The sequence below is a fragment of the Chanodichthys erythropterus genome, chromosome 9 (assembly GCF_024489055.1).
Source record: "Chanodichthys erythropterus isolate Z2021 chromosome 9, ASM2448905v1, whole genome shotgun sequence".
Taxonomy (NCBI): Eukaryota; Metazoa; Chordata; class Actinopteri; order Cypriniformes; family Xenocyprididae; genus Chanodichthys; species Chanodichthys erythropterus.
The window spans coordinates 13,455,362-13,472,410 of record NC_090229.1 but is presented as its reverse complement, the minus strand read 5'-3'; the positions used below and the strand labels follow the sequence as shown (position 1 = coordinate 13,472,410).

The following is a 17,049-nucleotide window of genomic DNA, read 5'->3' as shown; positions in this document are numbered from 1 at the left end:
TGTATTTCCTTTACAAAACATAATATCATGTAGTTTTATCAGATCTAGGTTCAGAGAGGGAAAGATATATAGATGAGTCTTGATGCAGCTGTTGTCTGAAGCGAGTAATCGACCATGGCTTCACCCTGTAATAGGTACAGATCCTCAGAGAGGTCAGCTGTCATTGTTGTCACACATTCCACACTGAAGCTGATGTATTTTTAGCAGGAGCTGTGATCCCTTATCGGACTCTCCTCTATTGTGCCAAAGCATTGTGTTACCGCTGCATGAGACTTTCCCTCCTGCTAACTGCATATAAAAAATCCAAACCAACCCGTCCAATGGGGAATTATAAATCAAGACCCACTCAAACCTGTACAGGTAAACATTAAGCTTCTTTAATTGACTGTTTGATTAGTTCTGTTCATGCTATTCATGTCAAAGTTAATATGAATAGACTAACATTTTCAGTGTTGACATTTACAATCACCATTGATGGTAAGTAATTATTGTTCTGTATGGAACATTGGAATATGCAGTGGGTGTTTATTGTATTCATGTACTGTTGTGGTCTTGATTCAATGTTTTGCTTTAGATGAGTGGAAAAAGAAAGTGAGTGAGTCATACGCTGTTATAATTGAGAGACTGGAGGAGGACTTGAAAATTAAAGAGGAGGAGTTCAAGGAACTCAAGCATGTTTTCAGGTGAGACTGATTAAATCTAAGAGTTGTGTTAACTCAATCTGCTTGCAATCACATCGTTGTCTATAGGGCACAGCTGATTGGTTCCTGCTGTATCAGTAGTAGAAAATGAGCTTGCTAATCAACTTTCAAATACTTGGTCAGCATTTGCTGTAGCACGCTTTCAGAAACCCTCCACCTTCCCCAGCTCCACCTGTATAGATCTGCTATGGGTAATTCATGTATGCTATATTATACAGCAGCAGCGCGTCATGTATGTATTGGCAATAGCAGCGTAGCAGATCTATTCCGCTAAGACCAGACATAATAACATTGTATATCCATTACCATGCCAAACACTGAGAGTTGTCATGACAGAACTTTTATAATAGCACTACCACAAGGAGAGAATAAATGTGGAGAACTGTTTAAGCTTGTTTTGAGCATGTAGAGTTACTGGTTTCTCTGTTTTTAACAAACTTATACAGCTCAGATGAAGCATTCAATAAAGTAAACCTGAATTATCGCACTGAGGGTGGACTGTCGCTGCTGCATCTCTGCTGCATATGTGGAGGTAGAGGAAAACAAGTTAAAAAGTTACATCTTCTCTTATGCAATGATATTGTAAACATTATACATGACTCATTCTACATGACATTTCATTTTCATTAACATATTAGTGTTGACTAATGATATTGTACTTACTTTTTACTTAATTTCCCACTGTTTAATTGCTTGAATGTATTATATTCACTTGTCATACATTTCATTGTTTTCTTTTTCTGCTACCAGGGAATAAAGCTCACATCAGGTCCCTCATGCTGAAAGGTTTGCGTCCATCCAGACTCACTCGGAATGGATTCACTGCTCTGCACCTGGCTGCATTCAAGGTCATTCAAGGGTTAATTTGGGATTCTGGGATGCTTTTCCTCTTGTAAATAATCCGAAATACTGTGTGCTAGGAATTAATTATGGTAAAAATGTTTATAATAAACATTTAAGATGTGATAACTTGGTATTTCTTTCTGTGATGTAGGATAATGCTGAACTGGTCACCGCACTGCTTCATGGTGGAGCAGATATCCAGCAGGTTGGGTACGGAGCTCTCACGGCCCTACATATAGCTACTGTGGCCGCCCATCTTGAGGTGCGTGCTGGACCTAAAATTAAATCATATTAATTATAGGGTTTTAAACAGGGTCATTCAGAAATGTTGATGTTATGACGACTTCATTTGACCGCCCATGTTTACACATCAGCAGTCATTCAGTATGCTGAATAATGCATGCAATAAAGTGTTAAAGGCACAGTAACAGAAACAGCTTGTTTAATTCTTAAGGTCAGAGACTGTAGGCGATTGTCATATGAAATGAAATTATGCCTATTGTTAAGATTATATGGATTGTTGACCCAAAAATGAATTTACTCCCCCTCATGTTGTTCCAAACCTACTGTATAAGACTTTGGTTAATCGGAGAAACACAAATTAAGATATTTTTTATAAAACCTAAGAGGTTTCTGTCTCTCTATTGAAAGCCCAGGTAAATCAAAACTTAGAAGATCTAAAAAGGTCATAAAGGCAACCCAAAATGGAGCAGTTTAATCTGCAGTTTAATCCAAATCATGTGAAGAGATATGATCGTTTATATGATGAATGGAGTTAATTTATGCTTTTATTTACATTTTAATTTGTATTTTCGAAGAATAAACAAAGTCTTATGTGTTCGGAACATCATGAGGGGAAGTAAATTATGACAGATTTTTCATTTTTGTGTGGACTGTCTCTTTAAGTAGACTTAAGGGAGAACAATAAAGTTATCATTTAGACTAAAATGTCCAAAAAGCTGCCTCAGATGATCAAACTGTTTAAACTTGGTATGAAATGGAGGGTGCAATAGTCCTTTCTTCCCTATTGTGATGTATATCCAAGTGAAACGGCTTCTTGAACAAGAAAACATGTAGGATGGGACTTGGTTTTGTCCATCCAGAATTGATTGGTTCATTGTGGTTTGCTATTGCTGTGATCTCATCTAAGTGACAGGTTGTCCCACCCTTGCGTCAGTAAACACGTCATCGGAGAAGAGAAAGAGGAGGGGAAGTTATTTTGATTAACTCACTGTTCACGTGTTGGTCAAATATTACCAATTTTTTTATTTCAATGAAATCTTTGTACTATTTATCTACTATTTTAGTTCATTAATGCTTTTTAATTAACATTTTGTTTTTTTTAGGGGATTTTATGGTACTAAATTATATGTTATTATGAAGTATTTATAATCCATGTATTCACTTTTTGGGCATGGGCCTGAAAATTAAATTTCCAATTTAAACATAAATCTTGAATGCTTTGGAGCACAGACTTAAGTTTGGTCTCTTTTTAAGATGACACTTGGCAGAATATTGCTGAAATGAAAAAAATGAAACTTGAAAATAGTTATAAAATGTACATTCATTGTTATAAAAAATGCACAAAAATAACATTTTTATATGAAATATATATTTTCCAAAACACATTTTACTCTAAAACTGTGATAAAATCAAAGCCATAAATCTAAACAAGCTGTGTTCCAAATTTGAGTTTGATATCTCAAAAAATTAGCTTTCTGTAAGAATGTTGGTGCGCAGTAGCTGACGTTTCCAATAGATGAAATTCGTCTCTCATTCATTTCCAATGCAGCCATTTTTGATTGCGAACAATACATGCACAATAAGTGTTACTGTTTTTTGCAGGACCATTTAACCTTTTCGAGTCATGTACATGATTTTTGTGTGTGTGTGTGTGTGTTTACACAGCAAGTGCCAAAACCTTTACCAAGTTTCACACCGTTCCAATGAAGTTAAAAAAAAAAAAAAAAAAACGTACAAAAATGACCGAACAGCAGCAGAGGGCTAAAGATTAGGAGGGCACATGATTTAAAAAAAAAAAAAAAAAAAAAAGATGTGTAATGATGTGATATTTATAATAAATACTGCAATATTCCATAAAAAACAAGAATTGTCCATTTTGATTTCATGGTGGTCATTTGTACTGTATTTGTTACTGATTTATTTTTTGCTAAAGCCTTTTATTGAAAAGATGAAGTGAAAAGGTTCTCTACTTTTTCTCAAGGCCGTTGATATTCTCTTGCAACATGGAGCGTACGTCAACGTCCAAGATGCAGTGTTCTTCACCCCTCTGCATATTGCAGCATACTTTGGCCATGAGCAGGTCAGGATGTTCTTTGTACCATAAATGTCCATGGTCTACTTGACGGCTTGCTCATGATCTTTTTTTTTTTTTTTTTTCTCTTGCGGGACAGGTGTGCAAGCTTCTTATAAAGTTTGGGGCTGATGTCAATGCGAGTGGAGAGGTAGGGGACAGGCCGCTCCACCTGGCCTCAGCTAAAGGCTTTCTGGGCATTGTCAAACTGTTGATGGATGATGGCAGCAAAACTGATGGTGAGAGCTTGTTGCTCTAAAACTGAATTGAATCAACATTGAACTGACTTGAGCTGAATAACGACACTTTTGCCTTCTTTAGAACTTGTTTTCATAATTGATCGATTTTACATCTTGACTCTATACAGCCAATGCTCAAGACAATGAGGACCACGTTCCCCTTCATTTCTGTGCTCGATTTGGACACCAAGAGGTCGTCCGTTTCTTACTGCAGGGCAGCTTTAACGTACACCCGCACTCTGTCAACATCTATGGGGACACACCTCTCCACCTGTGAGTTCACCTGAGAAGTGAATCACACACAACACAAGGTGGCAGTTAAACTCAACAAATCATCTGTGATTCAGAGAGCAGTAATAGTGATTCTGATTTGATTGTTATATTCCCTGTCAGAGCCTGCTACAATGGAAAGTTTGAAGCGGTAAAAGAGATTATTCAGTTGTCTGGCACTGAGAGTCTGTCTAAGGAGAACATCTTCAGCGAAACAGCTTTTCACAGGTAACGTTTCTCCCGAACACCTCAGTTTGTTCAATGTCCTCAACATTTTAATTAACCACTTAAAGTCTGCATGAAGCAGAAGTTGCATTAGTTCTTCTTTCTTCCCTATTTGTGATGTATATCTGAGTGAAACGGCTTCTGAATAAGAAAAAATGTAGGACAGGGCTTGATTTTGTCCATGGGGAATTGATTGGATGGTTGTGGTTTTCTATTGGTCGATCTCATGTGAGGTTGTCCCGCCTTCGCGCCAGTAAACACATCATCAGAGAAGAAATGTTGCTGTATATTTGCTCTATTTGTTTATTTTGCTGTTATTACACATCTGTAATAAGGTTTAGATCCATGTTGATCCCATTGTCACATACTAAATCAAGGCCTAATTGTATTCTGTAGTGCGTGCACCTACGGAAAGAACTTGGAAATGGTCAAGTACCTACTCAGTCAGAATGCCATGAGCATCAACCATCAGGGGCGAGATGGACACACAGGTAGGATGAGAGCAGTTATCTATGCTTTACGTCAGTAATAATTACAGTAATTGGAAAATATTTCTGCTTTCATCATCTATGTCTTGACATCTTCATGTTTGTAGACAGGTGTTTTGCAACCACAATTCTGGAAATGTTGGGACGTTTTTTAAATTTGAATAAAATGAAAACTAAAACACTTTCACATCACATGAGCCAAAATTTTATTCACAATATAACATAGATAACATAACAAATGTTTAAATAGGGAAATTTTTACAATTTTATGCACAAAATGAGCTCATTTCAAATTTGATGCCTGCTACAGGTCTCAAAATAGTTGGGACGGGGGCATGATTACCATGGTGTAGCATCTCCTCTTCTTTTCAAAACAGTTTGAAGACGTCTGGGCATCAAGGTTATGAGTTTCTGGTGTTTCGGAGTTGTAATTTGGTCACATTCTTGCCTGATAAAAGTTTCCAGCTGCTGAAGAGTCTGTGGTTGTCTTGGCGTATTTTTCATTTAATGATGCGCCAAATGTTCTCTTAGGTGAAAGATCTGGACTGCAGGCAGGCCAATTCAGCACCTGGACTCTTCTACGATGAAGCCATGCTGTTGTAATAGCTGCAGTATGTGGTTTTGCATTGTCTTACTGAAATACACAAGGTCTTCCCTGAAATAGACGTCATCTAGAGGGGAGCATATGTTGCTCTAAAACCTTTTATATACCTTTCAGCATTCATAGTGCCTTCCAAAACATGCAAGCTGCCCATAACGTATGCACTTATGCACCCCCTTACCATCAGAGATGCTGGCTTTTGAACTGAATGCTGATAACACGTTGGAAGGTTTCCCTCCTCTTTAGCGCGGAGGACACGGTGTCCATGATTTCCAACAAGAATGTCAAATTTAAACTCGTCTGACCATAGAACACTTTTCCACTTTGAAACAGTCCATTTTAAATTAGCTTTGGCCCACAGGACACGACGGGGCTTCTGGACCATGTTCACATATGGCTTCCTTTTTGCATGATAGAGCTTTAGTTGGCATCTGCAGATGGCACGGCGGATTGTGTTCACCAACAGTGGTTTCTGGAAGTATTCCTGGGTCCATTTAGTAATGTCATTGACACAATCATGCTGATGAGTGAGGCAGTGTCGTCTGAGGGCCCGAAGACTACGGGCTTCCAATAAAGGTCTTCGGCCTTGTCCCGTACGCACAGAGATTTCTCCAGTTTCTCTGAATCTTTTGATGATGTTATGCGCTGTAGATGATGAGATTTGCAAAGCCTCTGCAGTTTGACAATGAGGAACATTGTTTTTCAAGTACACTCTTTCGCAGATTGGAGAGACTCTGCCTCTCTAAGACATCCTTTTTATAGCTAATCATGTTACAGACCTGATATCAATTAACTTAATTAGTTGCTAGATGTTCTCCCAGCTGAATCTTTTCAAAATTTCTTGCATTTTCAACCATTTGTTGCCCCCGTGCTAACGTTTTTGAGACCTGTAGCAGGCATCAAATTTGAAATTAGCTCATTTAGTTGATAAAAGTGTAAAATTTCTCAGTTTAAACATTTGTTATGTTATCTATGTTTTATTGTGAATAAAATATTGGCTCATGTGATTTGAAAGTCTTTTAGTTTTCTTTTTTTCCAATTTAAAAAACGGCCCAACGTTTTCGGAATTCGGGTTGAATGTTGTGAATTATGTTGACATTCTGGTTGACCTTTGAAACAACAGGTCTGCATAGTGCCTGTTTCCATGGTCACATCCGATTGGTCCAGTTTCTTTTGGACAATGGGGCAGATATGAATCTGGTGGCTTGTGACCCCAGCCGTTCCAGTGGAGAAAAGGATGAACAGACATGCTTAATGTGGGCCTATGAGAAAGGTTAGTTCGGTACATACTTACCCATCCATCCATCCATCCATCTTTCTGTCATAATTTAATTTATGCTCTTGATCTATCACATTTTCTAAATCTTAAGGCTAAAATTAACTGAAAAAAAGCCTTGATTTTCATGTATGTGACTGACAAATATACATTTTACTATATACTATATGTGATCCTTGTCTGCATGGTATTTTTAGGCCACGATGCCATTGTTACTCTGCTAAAACACTACAAACGGCCTCAGGACGATTCCCCCTGTAATGAGTATTCTCAACCAGGAGGGGGTATGAGACACTCTCCACATGTGGCCTGACAGATCTGCACTGTGAATTAGCTATAAGGAAAATTCTGTTGTTGTTGTGAATTTTAGGGAAAGTATGAGAAAGAAAAGCTCATTTTGTTATTTGTGTCTGTTGCAGATGGGTCTTATGTTTCTGTCCCCTCTCCCTTGGGAAAGATCAAAAGTATGACTAAAGGTAAAATAAACACACATACACACACTTAGAGCTGACGCACAGAATCACTGTTGCTATGATACTATTTTTATGTCCTGAAATACTGCTACCCACAGTCACCAAAATCTTCCGAGAGTCAGTGAGTCAGAAACTGTCTCCAAACATCCTCCCACTGCGTGATTGCTACAGTTTAAGCCTGTAGTTTTTATCTGCCACAGATGTTACAAATAACATAACCCATCTTTCATTACTCATCGGCATATGTCAACAACATAAGCTAAATGAAACATGATTAGAGTTCCATAAAATGATCGATGTGAGGATATAAAACAAACTCCCATTTACCCTCTTTTCCCCTCAGAGAAGGCAGATGTGCTTCTCCTGAGAGCAAGTCTTCCATCAAACTTCCACCTTCAACTCTCTGAACTGGAGTTTAACGAGATTATTGGATCAGGTATGTCAATTTAATAATAAATATTAGCTCTCCATGTCGAGTCCCCATTGAACTCTAATCGACTAAAACACTGCAACCATAGGCTCCTTTGGAAAGGTCTACAAAGGAAGGTGCCGCAATAAGATAGTTGCAATTAAACGGTAAGAGCATTTTACTTGTTTTGTTTTTTAATTGTCCACATCACGTATACAAAGCAAACTGCACGACCTTTGTAACTTTCCACAGGTACCGTGCAAACACGTACTGCTCAAAGTCAGACACCGATATGTTCTGTCGGGAGGTTTCCATCCTGTGCCGTCTCAACCACCCCTGTGTGATCCAGTTTGTGGGGGCATGTCTAGACGACCCTAGTCAGTTTGCCATTGTAACGCAATATGTGTCTGGAGGATCACTGTTCTCGCTGTTGCACGAGCAGAAGAGGTAATTTAAAGAATATTCTGACTTTTTTTTTCCTCACAATTCAGACTTTTTCTTAGAATTGCGAGATATAAACTCGCAAATGTGAGTTATAAATTTAGAATCGCAAGATATAAACTTGCAATTGCGAGTTATAAAGTCCAAATTAGGAGATATAAACTCGCAATTGTGAGTTGTAAAGTCTGAATTGAGTGAGAATTAAACAATCCTGACTTTTTTTCTAATTCACAATTTCAAGTTTGTATCTTGCAATTCGGACTTTATGACATGCAATTGCGAGTTATAAAGTCAAAATCGGTGATTCCGAGAAAAGTCTTTTTGCGATATATATATCTTGCAATTCTGACATTAGTTTTTTACCCTCAAAATTGGACTTTATATCTCACAATTCTTAGAAAAGTCAGAAATGCCAGATATAAACTCGCAATTGTGAGAAAAAAGTCAGAATTGCAAAAAAAAGTCAGAATTGTGAGATATAAACTCGCAATTGCAAGTTATAAAGTCCGAATTGGGAGGTATAAACAATTCTGACTCTTTTTCTGTAATTTCAAGTTTATATCTTGCAATTCAGACTATATAACATGCAACTGTGAGTTATAAAGTCATTTTTTACCCTCAGAATTGGATTTTATAACTCGCAATTTTGAGTTATGTCACAATTCTGAGAAAAGAAGTCAGAAATGTGAGATATAAACTTGCAATTGTGAGAAAAAAGTCTGAATTGCAAAAAAAAAAAAAAAAAAAAAAATCAGAATTGCATGATATAAATTTGCAATTCTGACATTATAACTCGCAATTCCGAGTTTATATCTTGCAATTCTGAGAAAAAAAGTTGTAAACTCACAGGTGCAAGAAAAAATTATTAGGATTTTAAATTTTTATTTCGTGGCGGAAACAAGCTTCCATAAAATGTGTCCAGAGGAGAAATTTGAAGCAATCCAGGATCTGTTTATACATTAAGACCTGCATCAAATCCAATAAGTGTCTGATTTCTTCTTAGTGCTCCATATGCAGTTTAAGGTGTTCATCATCTCATTGATCTGTTTGAGTTGGAATGATGGGAGTGTGCATTGATCAGTGGCAGGGAGGAGGTGTTCACTTAATGATGTCTTTACATCCAGAATCATTGATCTGCAGTCCAAGCTCATCATTGCCATTGATGTGGCCAAGGGCATGGAGTATCTTCACAATCTAACCCAACCAATCATTCACAGAGATCTCAACAGGTTAGTCACCATCATCATCATCATCATCATCACACGCTTCGTTCAATAACCTTGGCGTTTCTCGGTCCATTTGTTAAAACCATCCAATTACATGATAATCAGTATATTTTTAGACTGTCAATACTGGCAGTGTTGATGAAACAGTATTCTGAGCTCTTTGTTTTAAACCTCCCTTCACCTACTCTTATCTTTTCAGTCATAATATTCTGCTCTATGAGGATGGACACGCTGTGGTGGCTGATTTTGGAGGTAAAGAAAGCCACACACACAGTTAACATGACACCTAAACCAAGTCTTACCTCACTTTATTTAGTTACAATAAAAACAGTTGAGTAAAACAAAAACTACTTTTGAATGAAATGTACTTTTATGTAATGAAAATGTTTCTGTATTGTTTTGCAGAGTCTCGCTTCCTTTTGTCTGTGGATGAGGACAATATGACTAAACAACCCGGGGTACAGGCATTCTGTGTTCTTGGTTAATTCTGTTTATTAATTAACACCTCAAAAAGGTAATGCACTAATAGCCACCAACAAATCCTCTGTAAGCAATTTTAACTACTTAGTGCTTACACTGCGGTTTTGGCTCTCCTGTACGTCACGTTAAGTACGTCAGTGTGTCTTTGGGGAGGTATGTGTGCCTGTCCTTTGGGGTTATCAGGCATTTTGTTTTGTGTTCGTCATTTTGCTCCCTGATGCTGTGCAGAACCTGCGATGGATGGCCCCAGAGGTGTTTACCCAATGTACACGCTACACGGTGAAAGCAGACATGTTCAGCTATGCCCTCTGCTTATGGGAGCTGCTCACGGGCGAGATTCCATTTGCACATCTCAAACCAGGCACTGCACCTCTCTATTCACTACTGTAAAAGCTAATATTGACCCACACTGCACTTTAAGACCGGGTTTCCAGCTAACATGTTCTAAGAACGTTTTGCTAACGTTCCCAATGAGTTATGAAAACGTTATTTCTGAATGATTTTAAAACGTTGTTTTTTCAAATGTTTTAAAAACGTTTTTTTTCTTGGTTATGCAAATAATTTTAGCATTCTTCAGAGTTTGTTACTTTTGACAATTCTCTGAACATTCTGTAACAAAAAGCAACATTTAAAAAAATGTTAGACAAACGTCCAACTAAAACAATGCTCCATGTTTTGTGCTAAAATTTTGAGAACATTATTAAAGACCTGATAACTTTTAAACGAACATTCTATTAACGTTACTGGAAGAACATTTGTTTATAACTTTAAGAGAACCTTGTTGAGAACATTAGCCAAAGCTGGTATACAAGGTTTAACTTTCTTTAACTTGGGATTGCAAATGAATTTTCACCTGAATTGTCATGATTTCAAAATCAAAGTGAAATTAAGAAACAAAATGTTCTTAGTATTATATTAATATAATTGTGATTACATTTTAATTAAAAATGTCTCACCCCCATCTTTACAGCTGCAGCTGCTGCAGATATGGCATATCATCATGTCCGTCCTCCGATTGGATACTCAATCCCCAAACCCATCTCAACACTGCTGATGAGGGGCTGGAATGTCTGTCCAGAGGTGAGGGACCCACATCTAGCATAAACGTGCTATCAAAAGATATGCAGATTCACTATGAACTTTAATTAGCTGTGATTTGGTATTTTATCAAATTTAGTAGCTTCTTGGGTAAAGAGGTGAGAAGCACAAAATTATATACAACATTATTCAAAAAAGAATCAAAGCTGAAATAATGAGCTTAACTTAATTTAGGAATATTCAATTTCTTCAAATGTAAAGGGTTAGTTCACCCAAAAATGAAAATTCTGTCATTTATTACTCACCCTCATGCCGTTCCACACCCGTAAGACCTTCAATAATCATCGGAACACAAATTAAGATATTTGAGTTGAAATCCGATGGCTCCGTGAGGCCTCCATAGGGAGCAATGACATTTCCTCTCTCAAGATCCATAAAGGTACTGAAAACATATTTAAATCGGTTCGTGTGAGACAGTGGTTCAATATTAATATTAAAAAGCGACGAGAATATTTTTGGTGCGCCAAAAAAACAAAAAACCCCGACTTATTTAGTGATGGCCGATTTCAAAACACTGCTTCGGGAAGATTCGGAGCTCAAATGAATCAGTGTATCGAATCATGATTCAGATCGCGTGTCAAACTGCCAACGGCGAAATCACGTGACTTTGGCGCTCCGAACAGCAGATTCGATACACTGATTCATCTGTGCTCCGAATCTTCCTGAAGCAGTGTTTTGAAATCGGCCATCACTAAATAAGTCGTTATTTATTATATTTTCGTCGCTTTATAATATTGATATTGAACCACTGTACTCACATGAACCGATTTAAATATGTTTTTAGTACCTTTATGGATCTTGAGAGAGGAAATGTCATTGCTACCTACGGAGGCATCACGGAGCCATCGGATTTCAACTAAAATATCTTAATTCGTGTTCCGAAAATTAACGAAGGTCTTACGGGTGTGGAACGGCATGAGGGTCAGTAATTAATGACAGAATTTTTATTTTTGGGTGAACTAACCCTTTAACAAATTATTTTCAGTTGCCTTTTATGGCCCTATTAAATCCATTCATGAACTACCTCTCTGCCTCTGAGTTTGTTTATAATGAGTCAGAATACCCAGAATGTCTTATCTATTTAGCTCAGGACAAGTTGTATTTCTGTTCCCGTTGATAAGCATCCAGTTGCTAGCCTACCATGTCTCTCTACAACAAACCTTTGCCAGGTGTTTTCTCATGTACAGCGTCTTTGCAATGTTCTCAGCGCTGGTCCCTCAGGTGCGTTGCAGAAACTGTGTCAAGCGTGCTAGTTAAAAATGTGCCCTGGTCCATAGTGCAGCTTGACACTATTCTCTGTGGAGCACAGAGCTTTTGCTGAGCAACATATTAAAAGAGCCAGGATTTTTACAGCTTGTACTGTGCATTCATTTAGTGTTATTTAAAGAGCTTGAAAGAGCTTGTGTGTGTATACAGTATTACAGTGCTGCTTGAAAGTTTGTGAACCCCTTGCAGAGTCTGTGAAAATGTGAATAATTTTAACAAAATAAGAGGGATCATATGATATGCATGTTATTTTTGATTTAGTACTGTCCTGAGTAAGATATTTTACATAAAAATGTTTACATATGGTCCACAAGACAAAAAAATAGCTGAATTTATAAAAATTACCCATTCAAAAGTTTGTGAACCCTTGATTCTTAATACCATGTGTGTTTACCTGGATGATCTACGACTGTTTTTATGTTTTGTGATGGTTGTTCGTGAGTCCCTTGTTTGTCCTAAGCAGTTAAACTGCCCAATATTCTTCAGGAAAATCCTCCAGGTCCTGAATTTTTTTCAGATTTCCAGCATCTTTTGCATATTTGAACCCTTTCCAGCAGTGACCGTATGATTCTCAGATCCATCATTTCACACTGAGGATGACTGAGGCACTCAAACACAACTATTAAAAAAGGTTCAAACATTCACTAATGCTTCAGAAGGAAACACGATGCATTAAGAGTCAGGGGTGAAAACTTTTGAACAGGATAATGATGTCAATCTTTTTTTTTTTTTTTCATTTAGTACTGCCCTTCGGGAGCAACAAAAGACACTTAAATGTTTAACAGAAGACAAATTAAGTACAATATTCCTTGATTTTCAAATTCAAAGGGTTCATAAACTTTTGAATGTGGTCATATTTATAAATTCAGCTATTTTTTTTGTTTTGTGGACTTTATGTAAAGATTGTTTATGTAAAATTTCTTATTCAGGACAATACTAAATAAAAAAAATAACATGCATTTTATATGATCTCTCTTATTTTGTTAAAATTATTCACATTTTCTCAGATTCTGCAAGTGGTTCACAAACTTTCAAGTGGCACTGTGTATATATATATATATATATATATATATATATATATATATATATATATATATATATATATATACATACATTTCAGTTGGTTACAGCAAGGATAGTAGTGAGGCAGGATCTATATGCAGCTGTCACTTTATTTAACAATAAACGAACACAAAAAAACTCGCAGAAGAACAGGAGACTATGCTATGCACTCAACTGTGTAGTGTATGAATTTTATAAGATTTTGTCGTTCATCATTGCAGCCCCTCCACCTCCACTATGCAATTAAAGCTGCAATAGTGGTGTGCATGAAATGTCCAACATTCCACAGTAAAATACAGTAAAAACAGTACTATTGTGAAATATTTTGTATTAAAATGTAATTTATTCATGTGATGACTGGATTTTCAGCATCATTACTGCAGTCTTTAGTGTCACATGATCCTTCAGAAATCTTTCTAATATGCTGATTTGCTGCTTGAGAAAAGTTTTATTAACATCAGTGTTGAAAACTGTGCAGAAACTGTAATAAGCTTTTTCTTATTATTCTTTGATAAATAGAAAGAATTCTATTTGAAATAGATTTTGGTAACAATGCAAAAATCCTCACTCTCAGTGTAACTTTTGATCAATTTAATGAATCCTTTAAAAATCATAATTTAGAGGGGAAAAAAAATACTAACCCCAAACTTTTTAACATCAGTTTATATATGCTGTTCAGCAAAGCAGCTGATTGAATAGCCAGAGATACAGTTGCTGTACTTTAAACAAACCTCTCTGATGAAAATACCCTATTTTGATTCTCTGTGACAGGAAAGACCTGAGTTTTCTGAGGTGGTTGCCAAACTAGAAGAATGTCTGTGTAACGTGGAGGTAGGTTGCATTCACATAACATACATCCACTATACAACACTATTCTTTTTGTCCAATACATATTCGTATGCATTTCTATGTGTGTCCAGCTTATGTCTCCAGCCTCCAGTAACAGCAGTGGTTCTCTTTCACCCTCCTCCTCCATGGACAGCCTTGTAGCACGTGGCAGTCCTGGACGAAGTCACGTGGCTGCCCTCCGTTCACGCTTCGAATTGGAATACGCCCTCAATGCCCGTGCCTATGCATTTTGGACCCAGAAGTACACATACAAACACACAGGCACTCTAAATCTACCCCAAACATACACACTATTCAAGAATGAGACCTTGATATTGCAAAAAGAAGAGGCCACCCACCAACCTACTGCCAAACTACATAGAGACATTACTGAAAAAAACAAATAGAGGCCATTACATCATATCTATGCATTAATGGAGGAGTCAGGTCACCTTGCACTTTTGTTTGGTCAGTGTCATGCAGTCCAACCACAACACTTCTGTACAGTCAGAAGTGCTGTTGCTTGGAAACTGAGGCATGAAAACAAAAGAAAGCAACTGCAATGAAACTTGCATGACATTCACACTGAGAACCTTTGCTGGTGGTCACCTCTTAATTCTTTATGGGTGGTGATGAATGTGTGTGTGTTGTGGGGGAACCTGGCAACTGTCAACAAACCCACGAACAAAGAAAATTACAACAAGGTACTCCGACTTTGGAGCCTAAATTAGACACAATCTTTGCAATATGATGTTTTATGTAACTAGATCTAGCAAAGTAAGCAGTTTGGTGGTATGAGCAATAAATCAGGCTAAAGTGACACTGTAAATGAATAAAGAGAAAACAAATTCAATAGGGGATCATCTGAGCAGGACAAACCCTGAAAGGCCTCATTGAGCTGATATGACAACAACAACAAAGAAACAGAAGTGTATCCTATTTAGATTCATTAAAATTTCATATCACAGAAGAATCGTGATTGTTCTGTGGTCTTTAGTGTAAACCAATACTAATCTCATTGTTGAATCAAGCCTCTCTTTTTTTTGACAGCTCTGGGCGGAGGTCTTCACAGGGTTTGTCTCTGGATGAACTGAGGAGGAACATGCAGTTCCCACCCATCGACAGAAACGGTTTGAGTCCAACTGGAAGTTATCAAATGTGTGATTCATCTGTTTATGCAACAGCTTAATGGGGGGCAACTTTGTTTCTCATTTTAATTTACATGGAATATGGCAACAATCATTTTGATATAATCCATGTAAATTCATTCTGAGGTTAAAATTACATTTTCACAAAGATGAGAGCACTCTGTGCTTGTTTTTCAGCATATGGTGCAACAAGTGGGTGGTTGCATTTGAGTGTGTGTCAGTCACTGTGTTCTGTGCTATTCCCGCAGGGTATGTGTCAGATCCCATGAGCACCATGCGTTTCCATTCATGCAGCAGCAATGGAAGTTTTGAGGACAGCAACTAGAAGCAGCAACTCTCTGAAGAACATCACACGCAAACAAATACTTGGATTCATGACATGTCTAAATTACCATAATCATGAGTTTTGACTTAAAAAAACACTATTCATGCCGTTGTCAGCTCTGACTTTTACCACTCAACCATTGTGACATTATCTATGTAAACAACCAAAATGGCACGACAAATGTTAATCAATATCAAAACCTCACAATGAGTCATTTAGGCAATAAGTGTTGTCATAGAAACAGATAATTCCGAGTCAGTGTGCGTGAACAGCTCTGAGTAGAATCTCGGAATTGTCAACTTGTAATTACGGTAATTCCGACGTGACCACACCATAAGAACATCCATATAGTATAAGGACACACAACGTTCGTGTTTTTTTCTCCATTTTTTTTGTATAATAATAATGCATAATGTGGTGTTACATTCAGTATACATACTATTATCTCAAAGTTTGGATTTTAAAGAGTCAAAACCTTTTGTACAATGTTTTTTTTTTATATTGTGTTTAGTGTTTTAATTTGTAATGTGTTTAAAGTAATGTCTGGTAGATCAGGACACACATTTGTGTATTTCAGCATTTTATTCTAATTTCAAAAGCAATAAATAACCATTTTTTTGACAAATAAGCCAATGAGTGAAACAGGAGCTTGACAGGTTATTTAAACAGATCACAACTCATGTCACTTAACAACACAGGCACTATTAGAGCAATTTGGCCTTGCTTCTGGGTTTGAAACATCTCAAGTTTTGATTCTAACTTCATGGTCTGCATGATTACGAGCAATAATAAACGAGGAAAAAAACTAGAAAGAAAGAAGGTATCATAGCAATGTATGTGAACTGATGATGGATGCTTAATCCAGTGTAAAATCATGAGAACACCATTAAACTAGTGCCAGAAATCAGCAAGGTGTTCATGTCATTCACATCACACTGTGCAACCGCAAATTAAAGTGTTCCGGATATTAATTAGGAACACGGAGGAAAGTGCAGGCATTGGGGTTTTAGTTAAATTCTTTTAGTTAAGGTATGCATGTCTGAAGTGTGTCGGTATACTGCTAGAGCAGCCTGACCAACTGGAGGGCTCCACATCATGAATAATTAAATTATTTGTGCTGCTGGCTTTCTACGGTGTCTATTTTCAGTGGGATGTTGATAGCTTCCCTACCAAGCACACAGGATTCATTATGGGTCTCTGATAAGGAAAGGGAAGTGCCATTATTTTAAACCCATCAAAATGGGTTGAAGCAGGGGTGTCCAATCCTGCTCTCGGAGGGCAGATGCCCTGCAGAGTTTTGCTCAAACTTGCCCCAATACAATAGTCTGGAAGTTTC

General features: G+C 37.3%; 1 protein-coding gene across 1 annotated transcript; it reads left to right on the top strand.

Moving 5' to 3' along the window:
- Nucleotides 1-257: 257 nt before the first annotated feature.
- tnni3k (TNNI3 interacting kinase) lies at nt 258-16,892 on the top strand. The gene is made up of 25 exons (XM_067394647.1): nt 258-360; nt 575-683; nt 1,148-1,233; nt 1,452-1,549; nt 1,696-1,806; nt 3,769-3,867; nt 3,959-4,097; nt 4,226-4,370; nt 4,491-4,595; nt 4,989-5,083; nt 6,805-6,954; nt 7,155-7,241; nt 7,377-7,433; nt 7,774-7,866; nt 7,949-8,006; nt 8,092-8,286; nt 9,405-9,509; nt 9,706-9,758; nt 9,912-9,964; nt 10,215-10,347; nt 10,957-11,066; nt 14,184-14,243; nt 14,333-14,502; nt 15,291-15,370; nt 15,637-16,892. The coding sequence occupies exons 1-25, from the start codon at nt 267-269 to the stop codon at nt 15,711-15,713; spliced, it is 2,562 nt and encodes an 853-aa protein (XP_067250748.1). The 5' UTR covers nt 258-266; the 3' UTR covers nt 15,714-16,892.
- The last annotated feature ends 157 nt before the right edge of the window (nt 16,893-17,049 follow it).

Coding starts and splice junctions, on each gene's coding strand:
- tnni3k (XM_067394647.1), top strand. CDS start 267: ATGAGACTTTCCCTCCTGCTAACTGCATATAAAAAATCCAAACCAACC. Junction 5,084..6,804: donor GGGGCGAGATGGACACACAG/GTAGGATGAGAG, acceptor TTGAAACAACAG/GTCTGCATAGTGCCTGTTTC. Junction 10,348..10,956: donor ATTTGCACATCTCAAACCAG/GCACTGCACCTC, acceptor CCATCTTTACAG/CTGCAGCTGCTGCAGATATG.